Source organism: Euprymna scolopes, chromosome 14 (genome assembly GCF_053919585.1).
Source record: "Euprymna scolopes isolate OS-2025 chromosome 14, ASM5391958v1, whole genome shotgun sequence".
Classification (NCBI taxonomy): domain Eukaryota; kingdom Metazoa; phylum Mollusca; class Cephalopoda; order Sepiida; family Sepiolidae; genus Euprymna; species Euprymna scolopes.
In genome coordinates this window covers 7,416,568-7,432,088 of record NC_136495.1, presented here as the reverse complement: position 1 = coordinate 7,432,088, position 15,521 = coordinate 7,416,568, and the positions used below count along the sequence as shown (strand labels likewise).

At 33.5% G+C, this 15,521-nt stretch overlaps 1 protein-coding gene across 4 annotated transcripts in view; it reads right to left on the bottom strand.

The window, feature by feature from the left end:
* The window catches only part of LOC145292862 (uncharacterized protein KIAA0930 homolog), a 96,022-nt gene that overhangs the window by 61,522 nt on the left and 18,979 nt on the right, over positions 1-15,521 (bottom strand). For all 4 annotated transcript variants that reach the window (XM_080138971.1, XM_080138968.1, XM_080138967.1 and 1 more), the window contains exons 2-3: positions 15,011-15,165; positions 601-705 (exon numbers count right to left, since the gene is read on the bottom strand). In XM_080138971.1, coding sequence (XP_079995097.1) covers positions 601-705; positions 15,011-15,165 — 260 coding nt within the window. The remainder of the gene's footprint in view (positions 1-600; positions 706-15,010; positions 15,166-15,521) is intronic.

Here is a 15,521-nt window from a genome sequence, read left to right as displayed (position 1 = left end):
TTGAGATGATACACATGTTCACTTTTATTATAGAGATTAATGATAAACTTAGAGTTAGAAATTCCACAGAATTTCTCCAGTTTTTTCACGTGATGATCAAATTTTTCAATTGTTAGTTTTCAGTTCATTTTAGGTCTTATCAGGAATCCATTGAAGTACTTGGTTAGCAATTCTTTCTGGAGCCGATCTCAGGGTATGTCCAAGCCAGCCTAGACATCATTTGAAAATTATTCATGATACTATTTGTTGGTCTAGTGCGGTCTCTGATTTCTTGATAATTTTATTGCTCCGTTGGGTCCCTAGATTAATGATTAATGAACTGAAATATCCGGTTTGATGGCGGAACACACAATTTGATTTTGTTTTCAAAACAAAACTAGCATGGATTCAAACCGATGATTATCAACATCCATAAAATATGAGAACCGAAATTAAAATTTTTAAAACTTCATTTTTTCATTCCTTTTTTGATAGCGAAAAATGAATGAAACTCCATTTACGTTGACTCGTGCACCTTATCTCCCGTTATCACTGTACAATGATTATACAAAAAGCCTTAAAACAAATATCTCAAAGCAATTTTATGAAAGGAAAACCAACCTGATGAAGAATAAGATTTAAATAGACCGTTTCTTCCCAGTCAATACCCCGATCAACAAGAGCTGGTAATTTCTTGGAATCTCTTCGATAAACTTTAATCTCTGTCTGAAATGCAAACAAAAAGTTATTAAAACCTAAAAGTAAAAAAAAACTCTAAACAAAATAGTTGGTTATCTTGGGATGCTAGATGAAATACAATCAAGGATGCTAATTACGACAATTCAAGGAAGCCCAAAAATTCCCCACAGGAGAAGGAATAAAATCCATTTTTTTTTACATTTTGACTAAAAAATGCATTTTAAAAATCCTAATACAATTGTTTGATACTACTATTTATTGCACTAGAGTAAAAGATGGTCAGGACAAGAAGATATAAAAAAAAACATGGCACAAACATTGGGGTGGTTCGTTGTTTGAGAACTGGTGACATAGTTATCTACAATGTCTTCTAAAAAGCAAAAACCACACACACACACATACACACACACTGCCCGGTCATAAAATATGCTTAAATATATTTTAATTGATGCAGATCCAATACATGGTTATTGAGAAGTGAATGGATAAACGAGATTGAATTACTAGGTCCAACCCCTCCTTTGTCAGGGGACCAAAAAGCTAACTTAAAAGTGTTACTCTTCAATAAGACGGAAGATTCTACAGATGCTTAGGAGTGATAACTCAGGTGAACGTCACATGGTTCCTCCCACTACTTTTATCATTCTCCCTTTAATTCCTCCCACCATCTAAAATGTTCATGCACAAATGAAGTGTGCATGGTTATAAGCAAGATAACAAGGTTTACGGGGTTTAGTTGAATACAGAAATTAAAGTGGCCTTGTTCATGAGTGATAACTAGGGCTAGGACAACAGCATATTCTTTTCATTGTTTCGATTCTTGAGTGTATATCCATTGATATTTTATATGCTTTCATATAGAGTGAGGCATTTCTTGGTTGACTAAATGTGCCTAACTGTGTCGGGTATATACTAAAGAGTCAAAGCAATAAGAATATTCTGTTGTCGTAGCCCTAGTGATAACCTAGATAAAATATCACATGGTCAATTTGAGATCAAGGCTAGTCATTAAAACATTCTGTTACATAAGCAACAAATGTGAAATTGCTTTGCGAGAAAATAGAGAAGATCAGGTTTCATAACAATTTATGCTAGCACTTGTAATATTTCATGACCATCCAATTAAGCTTTTGTATATAGACAGGTTTCATTTAGTTGGGACAAAGAATACTCTAACTCCCTAGGGATCGAATTTCGTGATCAGCAGTCTTTTTCACAAATTATCTTAACATGAGATAATTGTAATCATACAATGGGATTGGAGGATTCTGGTTTTATAAGATGAACAGCTGTGTTTGTGCCAAACACAGCTGTTCAACAAAGATGTTTCAGAGAATTCTTAAAAATATCGATAAGCACCATTTCAAAACACTATTGTATAAAAACAATCATATTTCCTTTCAATTTATTTTATTCTTATAAATGTATTAAAAAGAACAATTATATTTAAAAAAATACATTACTACCACTGTTTGCCTGAGAGGCCATTATTCAAGATGGCTGCATCTGATATATATTCTTCATGTCTTTCACAGAGCCCGGACGGGGTTCGATGGCGTTCACATCTGTTAGCTCCTTGTACGTTGAGTCGAACAGTTCCCGGTATTCCTCCGGTGTCAACTGGGATTGCGAACCCCAAGTTGATCCTTCTTCTTGACTAGTGGATGCAGTCACCGCTTTGTGGTCTTGCTTCTGCGGTTGATTGGGAATAGCTTGTTGAGGCGGGGGTACGAGGGCTGGCCATTCCTTGTTTATAATTCGGAATTCTCCTACAATAGATTTATTTCACCCACTTTCTTGGATAAATATTTACTTAGTTTGAAATTCTAATATTAGTCCAAACATAATTTACTTTAAATTTCTCAAAAGGTTCACGATAGATATTTATCTCCTTGCTAGGTGGTTAGACAAGGTCAGGTTTATTTTTAAGAAGCTAGTGCACTAGGATAAATGCATTCTGGTCTACAAAATTGCTTGAGCAGTCTCACATGATTAGCAATAAACTAATCCCTTCTCAGAGAGAAGGTAAAGCCTGGGAGGGTGCACCTAGAACTAAACATACCTCAGTCAAACAGCAACAAAACCAGTGTCAGACTAATACCATAATTCAATGGCAACAATATGCATCAGTAACTATGTAAACAAGATACAGCCATACTGAAAAACTGTCTCAGTCAGACAACAGTAATATTATATAAATAAACATGTACAAAAGCGACACTGGCATGACAATGTTTCAATCAGTAGTAATTAAAAACCATGATCTCAAAAAAGGAAAACAATCTTTTATGCGCGTGCGTACACACACGCGCGCGCTGGCTTTGAATATTCTCTAATAAAAACACTTGAAACATTTAAAAAATTTCATATTTTTTGTCAATATGAAATAAAATCATTTATTCCAATAAACATTTTGGTAACTGTGATAAAAATCTATCTTTTCAATATGATCATAAAGGAAAGAAATCAATTTGCTTTTTCACTTGTAATTTAGACATAGTTCACAACTTGTTGAAAATCAAGTCTATAAGAAAATGCAAGAAACATTTGAACACAAATGCTAAGAATTTGTGCAATATTGTGAAGGAACTATTTGTTATATTAAAAATCAAACTCGAATAATTAAAATGTTCTTCAAAACCATTATGCAAATTATTTAAGCTTGCAGCTGATATCATACAAGTATACAAAAAAGATGGCATGTCTATTGTGTCAATTGGAATTAGAGCATTTTGACTTTACCTTAAGTGCAAGAAATTGTACAATCGCCACACTTATTTAGAATAATGTTGAGAAGATTAATCGGAATCGGAAATAAAAAAAATAAAAAAAATTGGAACTTTTTGGGGTATTGGAAAAATTTGTGCTTATATTCTGATGCCAAAAACGATTCCCCTTTTTTTATTTTTTTATTTGATTGTTAAAAAAAAAAAAAAAAAAAAAAAAAATCTTCCACTACTGGTAGTAATAATAAAATATTGATCGAATTAAACTTCCAGTATAACTAAAATCTATAGATCACCCTCCTCACGAGTGTTTTTTATGTTTGAGAAAATATATGTACATTTAAGAGGTGTTTTTATGGAGAGTCGCCAATCTGATAGGTCCTGAACTGTCATCTAGGCTTCAGCCTCTGTCCCATCGATGAGATGTTGCATCCCTCTGCCTCTTCTACAAATACTTTTATGGTGAATGCTCTGACGAACTGCAAACACTTGTACCTCCCCGACGTAACTACTCCCGACAAACTACTAAGTCTCATCCCTTTACAGTATAGATCCTTAGGTGCAAGAAAGCCTTTTACTCCAATAGTTTCTTCTCCAGAACTGCGGGTCTTTGGAACTCCCTTCTGGGATTCTGCTTTCCCAACTGCACTGATATGCAGAAGTTCAAGTGTAATGTTAACAAACATCTTTCTACTCATCTCCCTTCATAATGACGCTGCTAATTAGTCCCTGTTAGTAGCCCCCTGCTTCAAAGTGGCACTGTACCTTGCTTGGGGTGAAAATTGAATAAAAAAAAAAATTTTTTTAAATAAAAAATAAAAAATTGAGACAAAATAACCATTTTATAGTTAAATATTTACAAAGAATCGGAATAAGTAATTGTATTGGAATCATCCCATTTAGATAAAAAAACTTTTTTTCAGCAGCCTCATAACTCTTGCTTTTATTTCATTCTTTAGCTCTTATATTCAATGAGCGACGTTTCTGACAAAGGGAAAAGAATTGCTGTGTTTTTTGGGGGGAGGGTCAAAATCTATCCATATAACACTTAACATTGGGTAGTGTTTGACCTTAAAGTGTTTTTTTTTTTAGCTTTTTTACATAAAGTGGCTTCATGCCTTGTCTGAAGCGATTTCCATAAAAATGTAAATGGTTGTGCATGTTCTCTACCGAAACGTTAGAGAATATACACTGTTTTACTATTTATGCATGATAAATGTATGGCAACTGCTCCAGTTGATTATCTATTTGTATTTAAACATGACAAATTCGGGGGGGGGGGCTAAAAATCTTTGTAAAAATAATTTACTTCAAACTTAGGAAGAATATTTAAAAAAAAAAAAAAAAAATTCAAAACGTTTCCTTTTTAAAAAAGTTGTAAATGCCTTTTTATAGCAAGTATTTATTGTAAATATTTACAAAAAGAAAAAGATAAAAAGTAAATATATCAACAAATTATTTAATTCCCTAAATCTAGGCTAATCAGAATTTTTTTTTTTTTTATGGACCCCCTTCCCCCAAAAAACAGCATGGCAATCAATCTAAATAAAAAATCAGTTGCTTCTTGTTCTTTACATAAAAATCCCAGGTTGCTTGAATGGTGTGCTTAAATATCACACATATAGAGAATCAGCAGAAGCAATCATTATGCCATGTCGTGCCTTAATTTGTTGCATATAATTAGTAAAAGCCGGAATATATATGAAAACTAAAAATTCAAATTAAATTACATATTTTTTTTAATAAAAATATTTTATGCAAAAAGGGGTTTTGAAATAGTGTAGAGAAACAATTTTTATTCGCAGTTTAAAACTTAATATGAAGTCTTTAAAATATTAAGACTCAGACAGAATCAAGCTGTTTAAACAGATTGAATAGAGAGGTCCCTCTTGAAATATTTAAGTAGATATACATACCAACCAGTTTAGTGTTAAATATATTAGTTAAATTCCCTTCAATTTTCAACTGATGTCGAACATAAAAACTTAATCTTTTCTCTATAAATATACAATTTTGTGTTAATTTTTTTACCCACCAACTTAAAGTTAAATTATTATTTTCAATGATAAACATGAATATTAAATTGCTTTTCAATTTTCTATGCATAACCATTGTATCTATGCATATAAAAACAGTCTCATCTTAAAGATGTCAGAGCAACACAATGGGCTTAATATAGGTCTTTTTAGCTGTCTTTTACACACACACACACACACACACACACACACACACACACACACACACACACACACACACACACACACACACACAAAAAAAAAAAAAAAAGACAACTTATCAAATTGTGTTTCTGTTTTACATGATCTAAATCAGAGTTTTTGATTCACAATGCAGCTAGGGGCCACTTGTAAATATAATACTCCCATGAAACTTCTCTTCAGAGGAAGCTAGTCAAACCCACCTCAAGTTAATGCCGCTTCAATATGGTCATCAAAAGAAAAATCTAGCTTGATTTCTACTGCACTGAATAATATTACAAAAATTCGATGTGTTAGCCGTTGAAATGAATCCTATACAAAAATCAGAATTCCACTTTAGTGTCATTTTTGTACATTTTTTCAAGAGGTAATATAACTTTTTCCCAACTTTTTGTCTTGATCTAATAATTAGGATTGATATTCATTTATCATTAAACAAAAATGACAATACATTTAGGATTTTCACATGTTGAAAGTCGGCATTTTTATTTGTGAAATTTGATTTCTGGACCAATAGCACACAAGGTGGCAAACTTTCTAATTTTCACAATTTAGTTGTTAATTGTGCCATCAAAATAAATTATCATTGCCTTTTTATCAAACAATCTATGAGCCCGGATTAAAATTGTTTAGATATAATGAAAATTTAATTTGATTTGTGATTCCTAATATAAGACTTAAATTAACCTTCAGCTTGTTTTTGCTTTTCCTTGTATTCATTGCATTCATCGATTTCTTCACCAAGTCTAACATTCACAAGTTCATGCATCTTCAAAGAAAATACTCTTTTTTTCAATAAACAATAACTCCTATATCAAGATAATTACTTTTAAAAAAAATTTTAATTTAAAAATCACTTTTCTTGTAGACATTTCAACAAATCGCCAGCTCAAATATGTCAGAAAACTTATATTTTTCATTTCATTTTTTTTGATAAGAAACAAATTTGAAGTCTGTAAAATTTCAAGTTGCAATGTCTTAAGAATAGTAAGGAATATCGACTTAAACTTTCAGGGATTTTCTAATAAGAAGATGGTTAAGTTGAATTGATGAATGATTTAGGGTTTTTGGTCTGCAATTCACTGAAAGCGCAAATCGTATTTCTTCGATTATTTCAATTTTGCATGTTTAACGCAACACTCCTGCTGATGACTTCATTTTTTTTTTTTTTTTTGAATACCGAGCCATTATCAAGACCTACGGATGAAGAATAACACTCTTGCATGTAAAATTCCACCATGCAGTCAAGAAAAAGAAAGACTCTTCATTGATAAGGATGTGTAGCATCGAAATATATCTGATGTAAGCAAATAAATTTGTTTATTTCAAAAAATTTTAAAAATGCGTTGTTTTTAGCCTTCAAAACATCCATTTATATACATAATTATTTTCAATTAACACACAACTCTTTGAATGCAGGTAAAGAAAAAAGAAAAAAGGTTTTTCTTTCATTATATATATAAGAAAAAAAATTAATATAAAATATTTTTATTTTCTTTAATTTATTGTTTGATAGGATACTTAAAAAATGTATATTGAAGTTTCCTATATTACTATATAAATATTAATATTTACTCAAAGTTTACAAAACCTAATAGATTCTAAACTTAATCTTCACACACACACTTTTCACAAATATAATTTCAAATATTTCAACGACTTTTTTTCATTCTGAAGTAGAACACAGTCATACTGTGACCTGATGGCGACCAAGCGATGCCGAGTGACCTTGCTAGTCAACACAAATTCAGGGGAATTTGCACGGCTAAATTCTAATGATGATGATGGTTTGATGTTGTTTTAAAACAAATGTCTATGGGATTTTGTCGGAAAGAAAAAAAACAAATGATAATTGTTTTATCTCATTGCTATTATGTATCTGTTAACAACGTAAAGGTTGTTTTTAAAACCTCTGTTGAGCGATATGAAGGAAACCTAGATATCTTAAGCTGGCAGCTTGGCGTGGGAATCGGGGGGGGGGGGGTCGCCACCAGGCATTGTTCGACCTGGGGTGACTAATAACTCCTAATTTGATGATAAGTTAACACCTCAGTGCAATGAGGGTTAAAAATTGGCATAGATAAAGCTGAGAGGAGGAGTAGAAATTAGGGAAACAGAGAGAGGGAGGAAATTCAAAAGAAGAAAAGGGAAAGGAAGTACAAATAGGATAAAAGAAGAGAGGAATAAAGAATGAATAACTCCAAAAAGGTGGAGGGAGGAACGACTGATTTGATAAAAACAAGACACTTGGCTAATTGGTGTCTTCTTTTCGCTCTGGCAGCTGATCCCTTCCCATGGACTGACGGTAGATGAAGAACGGAGAACTTGGTAAAGGAAAGAAAACTGCCAGCCCCCTAAGTTTCATGACTAGGCCAGTGTGTAACTATTATTTGTAAAGTCGAAGACAATAATCAATTCTATGTTAAGAAAAACCAATTAAGTTTTGACTTTCTTTTCTTTGATTGGAAACGCCGTTGTGAATGCAATATATTTTTCCGATAGCCCAGGTGACGTTTGGAAGCTGATTTGAAAGCGAAACCGGAGAGTGACCGACGACGACGAAATCGACCACTAGATGAAAACAGGTATCGGCTACAGGTGCATCTCAACCACGAGCCTATGCACCTGAGCTACTCTGTAGGGGTTACAATACTTTTCACAAATATATTTTCAAATATTTATATAAAAGTGCATTTTTACCTAAATGCGAGTTGGGAATAATTTGCTCTTTGACCAATTTGGTATCCCAAGTGGGGAGTGGCATATGCATTGTTTTTACAATATAATTATCCACTAACATGAGCTTCGTTGTCTATGACTCAGAGTGGCTGAATCTAGCGAGATTTGAAATCGAGATCCTATGATAAGCCTAAACCTTTACCACTCGGCTATCTTACATGACAGCTTATTCCCAGCTCACATTTAGGTAAAAACGCACTTTTATATAAATAATTGAATTCAATCAAAACGTATTGTAAACAAAAACAAATAAACAACATCTGCATAAAACGTAATTCATCCAGCAGCCCAGTGGTAGAGGTTTGGGCTTCTTATCATGAGGGTCCCGATTTCAAATCTTACTAGATTTAGCCACTGAGGAGTTGTAGATGACGGAACACGTCAGTGGATAATTATATTTTAAAAACAATATATATGTTATACATTCTTATCTTTATTAATATCACACTTTAAATTAGTTCCTGTCTATGTCATAAAACGAAAATCTGCACTAATCGTTTTTTAGTGTAAGTAGGATGGACATTGGCATACTTTAAAGCAATCGAAAACTTATTCCAAAAACTGAATATGAAAAAAGATTTTTTGTATGTTGAGGAGGAAAAGACTTAAAATGATTGAAATTCTGGGGAGTGTACAATACTAGGATGTTTATATTTGGATTTTAGGCCATTGCTCTTTTATAGTGTTAGTTCTTCAAATCACTTTCTGGCCCTTATGTCACATCATCCTGCCATCGAAGGGAGATGAATGTAACCTCATGATGGTGACAAAGATTGATGTGTGCACATCACAAAGTCTCTCTCATACCATCATATGGATATATATATACATTGATAAAAACAGGCACGCACTTGCAGCTCTCGTTGCTTTCTTCAAAAATCATGTTTGATTAAAATGTGTCTCGTATCACTAAAGTCTAATAGAAAGAGATTGTAGTTGGTGATAAATATTATTCCAGCATAGCAAAATATTTTCTCACGAAAAAAAGTAAATCTAAACATTAAAAAAAAAAAAAAAAAAAAGAAATAGATATAAATATTAAAAATTATTTATATCTAGTTTAAGTGGAATTTTTTTAATGAGGTTCAAAGTCTCGTTATTGTTCAATCACTCTCTCTCCAAACTATGAATTATATTTTGTATTGATCGGGTGAAAATCCATAGAATCTAAGTAATCATTTATCTAAAATTAAATTTAGAAAGATAAAATAAATAAAACAAGGTTTAATGGTAGATGCTCTGATGAACCTTGTAGCCTCCTTAACGTAAATACCTCCAACAAACCTGACAAGCAGCAAAATCCCACCCCCTACATAGTAGAGATGCCCTGATGACAGAAAGTCTTTTACTCGAATAGTTTCTTCCTCAGAACAACTAGACTTTGGAATTCTTTTCTGGGTTCCTGCTTCCGACTGTACTGACATGCAGAAGTTCAAGTGTAATGTGAACAGACATCTTGCTGCTAAACTCGCTACATAGTATCCCTGCAATTATGTCCCAGATAGTAACCCCCTACATCAAAGTGGCACTGTGCCTTGTTTAGGGTAAAAATGCAGTAAGGTTTGACAAAATTCAAATAAACAGCAAATTATCTGGACACAAGAATTAGTTGTTTTTTTTAAAATAAACCAGTCATAAAAAGAAACGGAAAGAAGCATATAGTACAAAAGTTATCTACAGGTGAACAAAATTACTCAATACTAGTAGGCCACCCAGCATTGCCCGGTCATAAAATACGCTTAAATATGATATTTTGATTAATGCAGAGTTAATTTATTATATTATATTGGGACTCCAATATATAGTAATGATTTTAAAAGTTAAGACTTGTGCGCCACCACCAAGAATCGAAACCAAAACGTTTAGCTTACAATTTACTTTTTTTCTTTGATAATGCCTGAGCAATGAAGACATGTTTGCTGCAAGGCTAAAAATTAAAACATGACCTAATAGCTATTACGTTATACATGTATATTTGTTATGCCATCGTTCGACCATCACCTAACAAATTAATTTTTTAATTTTCACATATTTGCACAGATGTTCCCAGGCTAAAATAAAGTTTCGCATGGGTTTGCATACCCTATATTTGAAATTTCATGTCTGTAGACCAAAAACGGACAGGAGTTTGGTAGGCAAATTTTTTAAACAAATATATATACGCATACATAAATATATATAGAAAGAGGCTAGTGTTTACTATAACTTTTTTACGCAAATCTTACGCAAGTATAAATCGTGTAGAAGATCTGCATGAATATAATTACTACTAAAGATGGTCATCCCATGAGAAAACTGAAAAAACTAATAAGGAATTAATTAAAATGAATGTTTAAAAGAATATGTAAATTAGCTAAATCTTTTGCTAGTGAATGCAATTCCACCACCCATACATAAAGTTGTTTTTTTTTAATAGAAAAAAAAAGGGTTTTTAATATGAATATCAATCCACAAAAAAAGAAGAGTTATAGGAGTATAGATTACAACATTAAAGATAGGAGGGAGTTAGCTACTCCCTCCTATCTTTTCATAAACAATAATTTTGGAAATTAAAGTAAATGAATGAATATGAAATTTGATCCATTTTCTAAATTTAATCTTAACATATTACTTTTCATGCTCACATTTTTCTATGTAATCCAGGATTTTTCCAAGGTTTTCTTTGTCAACAATCCATAAAAAAAAATACAAACTTCTTAAACTGACTAAAATATCAAAAAGATGTAATTAAGTAAATAAATAGTTAGCAGTCAGTTTTGGCCGGCAAGACAAGGCAAAACGTCGGTTAGCGATTGAGCACAGCGATGGTGAATTATTAGCAACAGATCAGAACAGCGGTGAATTATTAGCAACAGTAGTAGTTGAATCGATGTAATTGTGGTGACAGGGCGAACAACACGGGCGTGCGACAAATAAAAACATTGCAAGGAGCATAGAATATAAGAGACGTTTATATTTGTTTTTGAGAATTGAGTATCCCTATTTTTCCCTACATTAGAACGTTGTTACGAACCCAGGAGAACTTCCCTTTTTTTTTTTTTTTATCTTGTTATGTGTCATCTCCACTGTTCCCAGCCGATTTGAGGTAGCATGACAGATTTGGTTGCTATGGTAACAAACAGCCAATCAGAAAAAAAACAAAAAAAAACATCTCACCGTTCCTTACAAATTTTGAGAACTTTATAACACCAGTAATTTTATAATGGTTTTACTGAACGAAAAATCAAAATTTATTTATCAAAATATAGCTGAAAAGGTCACCTATGGACTGTAAAAATTGTTTGAAAGTTGGTCGCAAAATGAGTGAGCGACGAATCTCTAAAGCAATTCTAAAGGATTAAAACTAACACTTAACGATATCATTCAAACACTACCATGTTTGAATGATATGCAATATTAGTCGCAAGGTTAACTGATTTTCATATGGTTTCGAAAACGATATTCTTTATAAAATCATAGCAATGTGTTTTTTTAAATAAAAATTCATTTTAATCTGAGCTTTTGAAAATTAAAAATTTTCAAGCAAAACGCCTTTTCTTTTCTCTTGATTGTCCAATGTTAAGTCAACTTATGATGCAAGAAGAAGCAATAGCGCTTACAAAATTATGAATAAAATGATTTTCGTAAATACTTGAAACGTTAATTTGAAATCAGCAAACAAGTAAGAAACTTTGTAAAAACAAAATTTCATTTTTTCCAAAAAACAATGGAAAAAAAAAAAATATCAAGAAAATAAAATTCTCACTTGTTTCAATAATCTTTCATTTTCAAAATTATCCATCTCGATTATCATAATATCTGGGGAAACTAATGGCAACAAAACAGAAGTTGAAATATTGTGATTGGCTGATACGAATTGCAAGCTGCTTGTTCAAGAGAAGAAAACAGGACAGGATCACCTCTGACCAGAGAAATGAATAACTATACTCTTCACAGAATAGATTGAACATTTTAAAAGAATCACTAATCTCCAAATCGATTTCCTGAACTTAGGATTAGTAGTAGGGTAAAGGTGGGAGGCAGGGGCAAGTTTATCAGGATATCCATAGACCATCATCTTAAAATAAATACAATGTCACGAAAAAACATGGCATAATGCAAAAGTGGTTATACCTCCCTCCTTTTTCTTTTATTTTATATTAGCAGGAATGGCCGACGTTACCCAGGTGTTTGGAGGTTTTGTGTTGGGGGAGAGTAGATCAAAATAAAAATAAAATAAACGTTGGCCGGGTGTTTGGAGGTGTAAAAGAAAAAAGTTTTGGTAGGAAGGTAGGCTCGAACCCGAAGCCTTGATGCAAAGGTGGAAAAGAAAGGGAAAAAACCCTGACATCTCGGCCACGAGGGGAGAGGAAGTGAAAACTGTTTTAATTTAACGTTTATAAAGTGAAATTGACAGGTGCGAGAATTTAATAAGGCCAAACATTACGCGACTTAAGTTTGGTGCTGCAAGCCAGTTTCTGCGTATTTGTTTGTTTTCCCCGCCAAATGAATAGCAATTGTCTGATATGACGGGGTTTTTTCCCAGCACTGATCAAACCTTATTTGTTTGCTGGATTGTCTCCGCACATAGGGCCGAGAACACAAATTCGTTTTCAGTTTCGCTTTTTTTATACTGAAAAGTCAAAGACACATGCGTGGGCCAATAAATATGGTAAAAATCGCATGTAAAAATTGCCCAAATTAAAGATACATGCCGAGTCATTTCGTAAATGTTAGATATTATCATCTCGGTAGCATATAAAATGTTACAAGAATGAGCGAACAAACCGAGAATCACTCCGAAAAAAGCCTTTGCCGCAAATACACAAAAAATGCACTAACACATATTTTGCCTTTTATATATAGACTAGCGGGGGTACCCGGCGTTGCCTGGGTGTTTGGAGGGTGTGTGGTCACCCAGGTGTTTGTGTCGGGGGGGGGGGGGGGATAAAATAAAAAGTTTTGGTAGGTAAGTATGAAGGATCGAACCCAAACCCTTGAGGCAAAGTTGGAAATTAAAGTGTGAAGAAAAAAAAACGTGCGACGTTAACGACTGGGCCACCACGAAATACTAACGGAAACACGTGTGAATTTATTTAAGTATTTAGAATTGGCAGGCGTCCGTTTTAATGACCTAATGAGGTCAACTTTGACTGCGGGGTAGTATTTTATTTACTGCGGGAACGCTTTTTTAGTTTTATTTTTTTTTTTTTTGTTTACCCAAGATGGGGGGGGGGGGGGACCAGCCCTCCATAACAAGGGGATTGTCCAAATTGAATAGCAATTGTCTGAGAAACTTCACATTGATCAACGCTGATTGCTTTTAGACGGTCCCGGCAATCACACCAAGCTCCGTTTCGCTTTTATTATTATACAAAAAAGCTTAATGCACATGCGACGATCGAAAATTGTTGAATATTTGTCTTTTCAAAATCGACAGGCGACCTCGGTTGTTAACTCGTAGATATTATCATTTAGGCGTGATATAAAAAGTTTTAAGAAGTTGTGAGGCGACCGATCGGTTCTCGGAAAGAAGCCTTTCTTGGGCATACACGAAAACACACACAAACATTTTCGTTTTTATATTTATAGATATCTATCAGTCAGACACTCAGTTCCACCCCACCCCCTTCCTAACGAGATATTTGGCAAGAATCAAAAATATCCACGCGTAAAACCATGAAAGGAAGTCAGCAGACCCCCCCCCATCCTATTCGAAACATTCGGTAAGTGAAAACGCCACGTGTCAAACTATGAGCGGAAGTTAGCCAGACATTCCACCTCCCCACCCCAAATGAAAAAGCGTGTACAAAAAAAAAAGCCTTTTGGTGCGAATCACAAGAGAGCATAGAGGACGAAAAAGCCAGTTGGACGATACGAGCGAAAGCGACATCGTTAGGCAACTGTCCATAAAAATGTGAGACGACACCAGCGAAGAGAGATCGCATAGGTGAACCGATAGTCCACTCGAGTTAAATCTTTCCATCAAGCCAAAAAGAGAATATACAAAAACTATGGACGTACCTTGGCCCAAATATATTGGAACGAGACACCTCCCAAGTGAGGAAAGATTATCAAGATTGCTCATCAGATCATCTACACGTTGGTGGTTAAGGAAAACACGTGAATGAATGAACAATATCGAATCGTGTTTCGGCGAGACCAGATCGTCACAATACCATAAAAATTGGAATAATAACTCTTCTCAGATACTTGCTCATCAGTGTTTATTTGAACAGTTTCTTTGTCGTTTGCCCCTCCCCCCCCGACCTATGAGGCACTGTCTGCATTTTATTATTATTTTTTTGTTTATTGAATTTTAAAATACATAAATAATAAATGTGTTATATACATATAATACACATATATAACCGTGTTGTTTTGTCATTTCATTGTCTTGTATTTTGTCAACCGTGAATCTTGTTGGGGCATTCCACGACAGCGATACCGATTAGAATCTGGGTAAAGCGTTACTTGGCCGTAACAATTTCATGACCGGCACTTTACATTTTTTTCATATGATACGGTTTCGTAGATAAATTTCCTTTTGTGATTTCTCAACCAGGATGTACCATCACAAAATAAATAAAAGTAAAGGGATTGGAGACAGGATTTATATAAAATTATCAGATTGTTTAGAGTGGTGACAAACAAAATACAGAAAATTTTTACCTGGATCTGTGGAATTCGGCCTCGATTGATATGTGATTTACGAACATAGAATACCATGTCATCTCTCGTGTCATCGTTGATGCTTCCTACAATGAAGTATTCTGTAAATAAACTCGTCCAGAACTTGTTTGTTCCCACAAGTTCAATGCTATCACCTGGAAGGAGAAAGAAAAGGATAAAATCATTAGAAAACAATTAACAGGTTTTAAATCTATCAGGAAAATAGAATGAAAATTATGTGCCTGTCTAATCAAAATTAGGTCACTAAGTCACAATTCCCTTAAACTAAATCTTTATTGCAGACGATTTTATAAAAAATGTAAAGTAAAACACTGCTAGGTTTCGAATTTTTGAGATAAGGGTTGATAACTTATATTAGTTTGTATTCATGTGTTTATTGTGATGATGAATCTTGTGAAATAATGTGAAATCTTGTGACTCATATGCAAATGAGATGATGTCGACTTGAATAAAAAGCCTGTTTTCAGAGAAGGTGGTGGTTTTGGCGTCA